Here is a 10,825-nt window from a genome sequence, read left to right on the forward strand (position 1 = left end):
TTAATCAGTTCTCACACTCCAGGACTATTTAAGCAAAATGCAAATAAATACTAAGATTATAATCTTACGATCTAACTAAACTACAAATATAGACAAATGCTGAAGACACAGCTCTACGGAGCCCCGAAGGGCACATGGTGATGGAAAAAAAGAGATAGAAGGAATTAAAAAATATATATAATTATATTCATGTAATTATATTTTCTGAATTTGCAAGCAAAACTTTTGTGTTCCCCGAGAAACTTTGCATTCACTCACAAGAATGTTGTTTCCCCAAGAAACTTTGCATTCACTCTCAAACACTTTTGCATTTCCTCAAGACATTTTTAATATGAGGTGGAAGAAAAAAAAACTAAATTTCAGTGCTGTTGTGAGCAAAGGCACGTTTGAACACAATACTTAAAAAACCCCACAAATGTTTTGCAAGCAAACAGAAGCTCATTTTTTTCCAATCACCACATCTTTTAACAGGCTCCATATCATACAGATCAGCTCACTATTTAAAAAAAAATCCTAGTTCTTATGGAGAGGACTGGAGATTGATGTCGACAATAATGCAGGATCAAGAAATTGCATCTATGCGACAAGGGCGAGCTTTCTTATCTCTCATAAACGACAGTATCCCAAAGACTGTGTCTGCAATGGAGAAGTTACTGGCTATGCTGGAAGAGCAAGACAAGTCTTTCACTCAGGCCCGTTTTGAGACCCTCCTCCTCGGGACTATCTATTCAGCCTACCAGGCACGAAATCAGAGGCTGGAGTCAGAGCAGCAGGCCTGGATGGATATTCTTGGTCGTTTTGCAAATGTTACTTTCGTTCAGCTACGCAAGTCTTAACTAGCAATAAACATACCAGTGATTCACAAGTTCACACTTCAGAAAATCAGATGAAGAGTGTGCATATTTGGCGTACTATCCGAGGGGAGGACTCTGAGTTCGGAATTTGGCCCGAACCCAGAGTACTCCCCCATATCCTAGGCTGGGATAGGAAAAGTCAAGAGGGATGCTGGAAAACTGTAAAGGCACAGAGGTTTAGTCGGCTATAATATATATATATATATATATATATATAAAAAGGTGTTCCTCCTGAACTTTGTTAAATAAACATAATTTAAAGTAACATCCTGATTATTTGTATCTGGTTTATATGATGAACCTATATATGAACCTCTTATTACACTAATAAAGACACATAACGAAGATTTTAATGTAAAAAAGTACAAAAGTTTATTTTGATCAGAATATACATATTTTAGGACCTATAAAAGGTAACAAAACAAGTCCTTAGATTAATTTTTGTTGTTCCAGGATTTATATATTGACATGAGCCTGAGACCTTAAGTATCTAGTTTGCATGTGCCCGCTATGCACCGTTCTCCTGATGCCACCCGGGTGGCATTTGCACTGATGGCTTGGGCCCGCCAACGCTCCTTGCAGCTATATTTAGGGCCCAAGCCACTAAGGCGCAGGGGCCTATTGTTTTTCTAAGGATTATTATTATTCTTTTTCTTTTTCTTTCGACTATCCGGGGCTTTTTGGGGGCTCAGTGTGTAAAGCGCAGTGTGTATTCTCTCTCACTTTTTCTTTGCTTTTGATGTCTTGCATTCTGTCTTGCTCTTGGTCTCTGTTGATGACAGTGATGACAGCTTTTTCTTGAGCTTGGCATCATCAGCAGCTGCTCTTCTGTCTCTATTCGTATGCTGCTGAGTACGACGCTGGGATCTGGAGGTTCCAGGTCTGCCTCCACTGTCCTCCACTTTCTCCACTGTCTGTTTCTGATTAACACTGTTCAGTGTGTCCTCTCGGTTCCAGATCAAAATGTTATAGCCTGTGATTAAAGTTTACAACTTTCTGAATTAATTCAATCGTCTATCAGCCCCGACTACTATGATTATAAACAGTAAATTATATTTTACCCATTCCAGAAGCCAGCACATCTCCAGCTGGACTAAACTTGTTGAGCTGAAATAAAATAAACATGAGATATTATAGTAGTGCCTGCAATCAGATATCAAGTCCACCTACGATTATATATATATACTACCGTTCAAAACATTTTTTAAAGAAGTGTCTTATGGTTGCCAAGGCTATGATAATTTTATGGAAATACATTAAAAACAGTAATATTGTGAAATATTTTACAATAACTGTTTTCTGTTTTAATATATTTTAAAATTTAATTTATTTCTGTGATGGCAAAGCTAAATTTTCAGCAGTCATTACTTCAGTTTTCAGCGTCACATGATCCTTCTGAAAACATAATATGCTGATTTGGTACTCAAGAAACATTTTTTATCAATGTTTACAACTGTGCCTTAATATTTTTGGGGAAATCATGATAATTTTTTCTTCATTATTTGATGAATAGAAAATTCAAAAGAACAGCAATAGAAATCTTTTGTATTATTCTGAATGTCTTCACTCTCACTTTTGATCAATTTACTGCATCCTCACTGAATTAAAGCATTAATTTCTTTATGACTTCATAAAGAAATTAATAATTTCTCCAAACTTTTGAGTAGTAATTATAATTTTAGGAATCCTAATCATTAACATTATATATTTTTTAAATATTTAAAAGTAGAAGTAAAAACATTCGTACAGATATGATACCAGCAGCATTGGGGTCTCTCAGCTGATGCACAATCCCACCACTGTTGGCATCATAAATGTCAATAGTTCTCTTGTCATTGACTAATACTTGATCATCTGGGTAACGGCCAGCCACGATGAGGTCATACATGGGATGCCAGGTTGCCTGATGGGAAAAAAAATGAGACAAACTAAACTCTATGATGTCAATAGTCCTGGATCACTAATATGCCTGTAAACTTGATTACATAACAACTTGGAAAGTTTGCAGTTTAGGCTAAAGGAACTCTTACCTTGATGGATGTTAAGTGCTGGAACTGTCGATGAGGATGAATAATTATTTGATAAGGTTTAGACCAGTCATATGAACAATATACCCTGAGCTGGTTCCTCTGGTCTGTAGTAAGGAGCTTGGTGCTGTCTGTTGGATTAAAGTACACTGAAAGAAAAAGAAAATTAATTTCAATTTATTTGCATTGTACAGTTGAGAGACAATTTTTATTACTTCTTCCCCTCCCTTTTTACTGATTATATAGCCTCTCACCAGAATTGACTGGTTTTTCATGAGGCAATTCAGCGATATAACTGCTTTTGTCTTTAATATTTCTGAGGTCCCACAGCTTGACTGTAGCATCGACAGAGGATGTAGCCATCAGCCAATCACAACGAGGGTTGAATTCTGCATGGGTCACTTTGGCTTTGTGCAGCTTCTCTTTGAAAATCTAAATGTTTTTGAAAATATATATATCAGACAGCTTTATTCTTGATTTTGGCTATAAGAATTGATTTAGACATTTCCCTCACTTACCTCATGTCCATCCAGGCCAAGCAGAAGAAGTCGTCCAGTATTATCTCCAGTCACGAGCATCTGACGACTAACAGACACATCCAAACAGCAGTACCAGTAACTGGGAGAGTGACATTTGTGGCATTAAAACTATACACAAATACATCTTCACATAATATCCAATTTATACTGGATATAATGGCAGTGAAATACACACACACACACACACATATATATATATATATATATATAAAATGCCAGTGATCACACCTTTTCAAAGAAGCAAGAGACTTTCTGAGAGACAAATGTGGCAAACAATCTCAGACAAATCAACACTCGATCTATACTATACAGAACAGCAATATGAAATACTGAACATAAACATGCATTATGTAAATATGTAAAGTATATTTGATTTCCCAACACTGCAGGGCAATCCACAAGAGTTCACACAAGTACTGTCCTCACCAAAGATCATGGTGGTCATGGCCACAATCTGGGGTTCGAGACAATATCTGACTTTGGAGGCCCTCAAAACTCTGCACGCTTACTGTGCCATCACCAGAAGCAACAAAGATTTTGGAAACATCTGTGAGGCAGAACTTCATACCCCCTATAAAGTCACCAGCTCCCTTCTGCATGGACACAATAGACAAACACAGGCTTGTTAGATCTACATACAGGGAGGACTATGGGTTGAACATGATTAAAGATTTATACAGCAACTAAACCGACACAACAACATGAAGGAAATAAAGACAAACAATGTTCTTCAACACAGCCAATAACATACCAACATTTACAATACATTCCACACACATTGAAGGACAACGTTAATGACAAAACAGATTTATCTTAGATAACCTAAAGTCTAATAGAACATTACGTTTAATTAAAAGCAGAATAATCAATGACAAAGCACAATGAGCATACTGTCACACATACAATCACATGATTTCATCCTCTGATCTATCACAGCGTTTATCTAACTTTATACCAATCAGGAGACCAAAATATGCACGAATAGAACATACATTTAATGCCCTCTTTATATATGGCATGGAACTCAATTTTATATCTTGGTAACACTAAAACTGTGTTAAATTTCAAACACAGGCAAGTTCCTCCATATTTAAGAGCCAACTGAATCAAACACTGATAACTGATGTTGAACTTGCACACTTACTGTACTATAATTCAGGCGAATAAACAGAAATGGACAAGGATCAGATCAAATTAAGGAAAAATGCTTGTTTAAAGCATTTCAAATCTCTGTCTGGTCTATGTTTCTTTGAAAGCAAATGGGAGAACAGCCATAACTTGCTTACTCCCATGAATTTGTTTTGGCAAAGACTTGTACAACCGATCCACTGAAATCCCGAAGGGTGGTAGCACCCCAAATAGATGAGGTGAACAGCTGATTGGTATTGAATTGGTTAAACTTCATGCCTGATATTGCATCTCCAGGTCCCATCTGGACGAACAGAGGAGAAAATCTCAGTAGTTGGCAAAATTGCATCTTTTACAATTATCTACTGCAATCTGTGTATATATGCAAATGCTCAAATTTACCTTTACACAGGTACAAAGCTGTCACTGGGGCAGTACCCTAAAGTACAAAAGCTAAAAGGTACATTTGTGTCCCTTATTTACCCCTAAATGGTACATATGTGTACCTTTTGAAAGCGCCCCAGTGACAGTTTTGTCCCTTTTTTCTGAGTGTACTGTACTCTTACTTAAGATGTTTAATAGTATATAATTTAGCTATTTATGCATTTATTTTTAAGTGAGTAAACTGTGTATATTAGTAAACTATACTGCAGAGGAAAACAGTATACATTTCTAAATAATTTGATATTACTGAAATCCCAAAAGTATTTGGACACTTAACTGACACCTAAATTGTATGTATGTCATTGCATTAGATAAATATTAAACCAAGTTGCATCTGCAAACAAATGACGCTAGACATTTTTAAAAAGTAACTTCACTTTCCTGAGTCATGCTTGCAGATTCAACTAGGAAGTGTCCAAATACTTTTTGTATATTCAGTATATTCTTCACTTCAGTTCAGCTTAATCTCACCCCCTGTATGAAAATTCTCTTATTCAGCATATCATAATCCCACAGGATGATGTCTCCACCCTTGGAGCCCTTATTTGGACACTTAACTGACACCTAAATTGTATGTATGTCATTGCATTAGATAAATATTAAACCAAGTTGCATCTGCAAACAAATGACGCTAGACATTTTTAAAAAGTAACTTCACTTTCCTGAGTCATGCTTGCAGATTCAACTAGGAAGTGTCCAAATACTTTTTGTCTTCTTTTTGAACAGTATATTCTTCACTTCAGTTCAGCTTAATCTCACCCCCTGTATGAAAGTTCTCTTATTCAGCATATCATAATCCCACAGGATGATGTCTCCACCCTTGGAGCCCACTGCAACAGTGGTGGGATGGGTGGGATGCCATTCCAGGCAAGTGACCCTCCGATCAAAGGGACTTGCTGTGCGGTGAAGTTTGTAGGTTCCAAGTGAGCGTACAAAAGGCTCTTGCAGACACTATAACACAAGGAAGAGTTGCTACATAGTACTGTAATGTTTGAAGTTGTTTGCCTGTGTTATGTGCTTGTCATCACCTGGCGCAGTTGAGCATGGATGCTCTGTCCCAAGGAGCTTTTGTAAATGTAGTGAAGGATACTTGTTTGGCCTACTTTCTTTTGACCTCCAATCCATTTGACACTTGCTTGTATGTAGGTTTCTGTTACATTACACAAATACAGATGAGCTCTTTAGAAAATGTATATTTGTGACTGGTTGGTGAATGGAAAACGTTTTTTCCATTCATAAATGAAACTTTTTGCATATTTAAACAAAACTTTGGAATTACTCATAACTCGTAGATTTGCTCACCCGTTTTTGATGCTGTCTTGCCTTCTTGTTTGGCTTTCAGGTTCTTGGAGAGTGTTTGATGTTGTTCTTCATTCGCTCTTTTCTTTGCATTGACGTTCATCGTCTGCTTCGATGCAGAGGAATCTGTCCGAGCCCTTCCTCGCGCCATTTAAAGTCTACTTTCTGCTTGAAAGAGGTCAACAAAACATGTCAAATGCACCACTGTTACACATAAAGATAAACTGTAGATACGATCCGATCGACTGGAATCATGCACTTTCTTGCTTACCTGCAAATGTAAAACGATCTGCATTACATTCACCGCCAGATCGGGGAATCCTCAGAGGTCAACACCGCGACATGTGCACAAACATGTATTTTGACTACATTCAGTGACGTATGAAACCGACTGTTTTGTAATCGTTGCGCGCAATACAGAATGTATCCACTAGATGCCACTAAATGTTGGCAAGTATTCACATGCTTTGAGCAAATCATGCACATGATATATTATTATTATTATTATTATTTTAAATATGCCTTTAGTTTATTTAAATGTTTATTTTTCAAAGATACGAAAATATACTGCGCTAGAAATATTCATAAATTCCTGGCACCTTCGCTGTTTAGTGTACAAACATACATAGTGCCTAAAAACTCAACTGCAATTGGTCAGTGAAAAAGGTGCTTAACCTTTATAGAATGTTGATCACCGTCTCAGTTCAAACCAATATTTTATATATACCAATATAATTTAGATTAAAAAAATCTTTTTAAAAAGACACTACTAACATCTGCAAAAGTAGACCACTTCTTTGATGGGCGTAGCGTTGTGCTTGTAGCGTTTTGGATACGGCGCGTTCATGAGTGTTTGCTGGCCAATCACAGAAGCCCACAGGGACCTACAGCCAACGAAAACAAAGAAAGGCATGTTTTCCCCTCCCACTCGCTACTCATTAAGGAGGGAAAAATCAAACATTCACTGTATGTTGTTTATTCAGTTAACACACTAAACGTCGAAAGCACATATACATCTAAAGGTATATTAATAAAAACGGCTGTCTTTTGGGGAATTTTTTTAAGTTTTTTAATGAATGGTAGGTAGGCATTTTATTAGGTAGGCTATGTCATTGATTCGCAGTCTTTATATTTTACAACCGCTATGAAGGACAAATAATTATTCAATAATTTTGCCTGGCATTTTCAGTGTAAACTTGATCCACGTGTTATTCATTATGATTGATGAGCTTTACTTTAAAAGTGTATAAACTGTTGTGTGCACAGAAATAATATTTTTGTAATATATCAGCTTTGGTGTGATGTTAACACTTTTTCTCTCTCTCTGTAAAACAATCAGTAGCCTATTTGAAATGCGTATGCTAAAAACAATCACTGCTTTCATGAAGTACATGTTTGTTTGGATTCACTAGTTAAAACCATAGCCTGTATAAAGGTTAAAACATTTCTTCCACACATAAACATGTATGCTTTGACTTTTTTGTGCCAAGTTCATAGTGTTCTAGTTTACTGTAGCCACCAAATGCAACAAAACTGTACTTCATCATTATTCACTATATAATGATATTGCCCGATGCAGGTAATTAGTTACATTTACTTGTTATATTATCAGTTTAAGTATTTTTGTGCTCTTTGCACACAACAAAGATTAGGGACCCAATATGAGGTTTATTTATATTCATGTATTCTATGGAATACATTTTCCCCACAATATGAGCTCTGATACACCAGTCACATGTTATCTTTAGGATTTAACACATCCCTCAATTTTCTGTTGAACAATGATTAATCTATTGAAGGTTTTACTGCCTAACAATAAAAGTGTCAAGCTACTGTATATTCAGCTGGTAAAGATTTATGTGATTTTTCCCCCTCTGCTCCCCTTCCCAGTCTAAGTTAATGTTCTACTAACACTTTTGATTTTGAGGTAGAGATGGTGATTTTCAGGTAGCCGTTCTTCAGTCAGAATAAATATGAGAATAATAGAGTTTAATGATTACATTTGTGTTTATTCAGGCAGGTAAAATTGCGGCCACAAGGTTTATGACTAGGGTTAGATAACCCTGTCTATTGCACTGATGCTCATAACAGCTTAATGAAAGGCTGTTGGAGAAGTGTTTAGTTAAACAGCAACACGTTCTTACATTTGAATTAGTTTTCATGTGTTTTTCCACATAAACAGCTTTATATTTAAGATTTATGGATTTCAAATGTTGTATTGAAATGGTTAAATCTCATAGGCACACTTAGGGAGGAGTTTTATAGAAACATCCTGAGTTGGTGACTGGACTGTGAGATATTATGATAAAGAAGAACACTAAAGAGAAGAAGTCCAGCAGTCACAAAGAATCAAGGAACTCTTTAGATGGCTGATGGTCTCTCCACCTTGTGATTTCTGGAGCCTTTCTCTACTATGCTCAATCTCATCAAGCTACCTCAAGTGTTCACCATCAACCAAGTTCCAAAAGTAAGTTTTTCAATGCTGATGTTAATTTGCAAGAAATGGCATTGTTTTGCAATGTTGAATGTGTTGTATACTGGTTGTATACTTATCATGTCAGTCTTGAACTATTAAAGCAGATACATTAAATTGATAAATATGATTTTCAAATGACTATTTGTTTCATTGTATAGGTCTTCCATGAGGATGGTATCATTTCAGGGTATCGCCACCCATGCAGCTCTGCGAAAGACTGTGTGCTTTGTCTATTCCAGCTAACAAATTAAACGTCTCAGGTTACTTATGTAACCATGATTCCCTGAGTAGGGAACGAGACACTGCGTCCTCTAGGGGTCGCTATGGGAAACGCCTCATCGTGACCCGTGTCTGAAGCATACATTGAAAAAACACCAACTCGTTGGCCGGCGACAGCCATGACGTCACTACCGGTGCGACTATAGTATAAATAGGCGCCGGGAGCACACATCATTCACTTCTTCGTCTGAAGCTTGCATCTGCAGAATGGCAAGAAACCTAGAGGACGCAGTGTCTCGTTCCCTACTCAGGGAACCATGGTTACATAAGTAACCTGAGACATTCCCTTTCATGGGAACTTCGAGCTGCGTCCTCTAGGGGTTGCTATGGGGAACGGTATACCCACTAGAAGAAAGCCCCTTTCTTTGCGAATCAGCTCATAAGGGAAATATGAATAATTAATTATAAACATTTAGATCCGCTGTAGATATTTACTTGACCTCTCAGGGTCAACTGTCTGTCAATTCTAAGAATGTTAATTTCCTGGTTAAGGGAAATAACTTTCTTACTGTAATAAATCTGCATGATTAAGTGACTCCAGTTATGAGCAAACAGTTACATATAGGCAAGATGACAGGAATGGGTTCCATTATAAGCATGCATAAAATAGTCTAAAAATATCAAAGACAACATACACCATGACCTGAAGGATACACTGTTCATTCAAAGAAAGGTTTTCCTATGAATTAATTAGTAGAAAAGTCCATTTCTACTAAAAATACTTTTTATTGCAAGAGCATTGATGCCTTCATGCTTCATGCACTCATGCTTGAGTTTTTAGAATGTAAAGAAATTTATTTTTTAGCAAGGTTTTTCTTATGGAAACTGCTGACGGTAGTGTTGGTGAAGGATGCCCTTTCTGGTGTTCCTGTTGTCATGCTGTGTGTACCCACTTGCTTCCAGCTGTGCTTATACCTTCAGTACCATGTCAGAACGAGCCAGGCACATCGGCTTCTTCTTTGATTATGGAGCACTCAGCTTCTACAGCCTTGGTATGTAGAGGAACTATTGGGTAAAATATAGTTATATACTTATGTCTTAATTTACCTAACTTTTTTGTTTATTTGTGTAATTGATCAACAACAGGGTCTGCCATCACCTACTCCTCTTACTCATTTCCAGATAAATGGGTTAATAGCACATTTCACAAATATTATGTTCCTATAGCTGTTGTCAACTCTGTAATATCCACTGCACTGGCCTGCTACTCAAGGTAGGATAAGTAATTAATAAATCAAAAGTTGATATATTCTAACCTGCTTTGTGGATTTTGACCTCAATAGTATTAAATGGTAAAAAAAAAACATTTTAAGGACTAAACACTTGTATTTCTTCGTTTTTAGACTTGGTTTACCATTTTTTGATTATAATTATCACAGCATTAAAAGGTAATTTCTGTATTTCACTTTGCAGCTTAGTCTTGACATCAAAAAAAAATTCAGTAAATAAACTGTATTCTCTTTTAGGTGTTCTGGGAAATTAAATCAGAAACTCTGTAAATGTCTACGGATAATCGCCTTTATCTATCCATATCTCTTTGACAACATCCCTCTCTTTTATAGAGTAAGTGTTTTGGGTTATTTCAAATTTTTTGGGAAAAACTTAACTCATTGTTTTGGCTGTATGTGAAATGTGAATAAATTGAAATTTATTGAATTGGTAATTTATTGAAAGTACTTTTGATTGGACTTCCTGCCTTCTTTTGTAGAATGCTGTTTCTCCGGATAAACCGGAAATTGTCAACAGAATATCAGGCGGAGCTTAGGGCGGGACATCCGG

The 10,825-nt window shown here is 36.6% G+C and overlaps 2 protein-coding genes and 1 long non-coding RNA gene across 4 annotated transcripts; 2 read left to right on the plus strand and 1 right to left on the minus strand.

Annotated features, from left to right (window-relative positions):
• Positions 1-1,240: 1,240 nt before the first annotated feature.
• Positions 1,241-6,706, minus strand: LOC107583755 (DNA damage-binding protein 2-like). Of its 2 annotated transcripts, XM_016270058.1 has the most exons (12): positions 6,563-6,706; positions 6,295-6,456; positions 6,021-6,142; positions 5,752-5,943; positions 3,847-4,013; positions 3,400-3,499; positions 3,136-3,313; positions 2,885-3,030; positions 2,602-2,757; positions 1,916-1,961; positions 1,551-1,827; positions 1,241-1,351 (listed from the first exon to the last, which is right to left on the minus strand). In XM_016270058.1, the coding sequence occupies exons 2-11, from the start codon at positions 6,440-6,442 to the stop codon at positions 1,574-1,576; spliced, it is 1,509 nt and encodes a 502-aa protein (XP_016125544.1). In that variant the 5' UTR covers positions 6,443-6,456; positions 6,563-6,706; the 3' UTR covers positions 1,241-1,351; positions 1,551-1,573. The 2 variants fall into 2 exon arrangements, with proteins under 2 accessions (XP_016125544.1, XP_016125543.1); XM_016270057.1 differs by lacking the exon at positions 1,241-1,351 and having other exon boundaries at positions 1,358-1,827.
• Positions 6,707-7,144: 438 nt separating this feature from the next.
• Positions 7,145-9,007, plus strand: LOC107583908 (uncharacterized). The gene is made up of 3 exons (XR_001609078.1): positions 7,145-7,313; positions 8,532-8,758; positions 8,926-9,007. It is a non-coding gene; the product is annotated as an uncharacterized lncRNA (long non-coding RNA).
• Positions 9,008-9,889: 882 nt separating this feature from the next.
• On the plus strand, positions 9,890-10,811 carry LOC107583864 (membrane progestin receptor gamma-A-like). The gene is made up of 5 exons (XM_016270217.1): positions 9,890-10,038; positions 10,133-10,259; positions 10,390-10,434; positions 10,513-10,609; positions 10,755-10,811. Exons 1-5 carry the CDS (start codon positions 9,897-9,899, stop codon positions 10,809-10,811), a joined length of 468 nt encoding a protein of 155 aa, XP_016125703.1. The 5' UTR covers positions 9,890-9,896.
• The last annotated feature ends 14 nt before the right edge of the window (positions 10,812-10,825 follow it).

The sequence above is a fragment of the Sinocyclocheilus grahami genome, unplaced genomic scaffold (genome assembly GCF_001515645.1).
Source record: "Sinocyclocheilus grahami isolate Dianchi unplaced genomic scaffold, SAMN03320097.WGS_v1.1 scaffold55.1, whole genome shotgun sequence".
NCBI classification, from domain to species: Eukaryota; Metazoa; Chordata; class Actinopteri; order Cypriniformes; family Cyprinidae; genus Sinocyclocheilus; species Sinocyclocheilus grahami.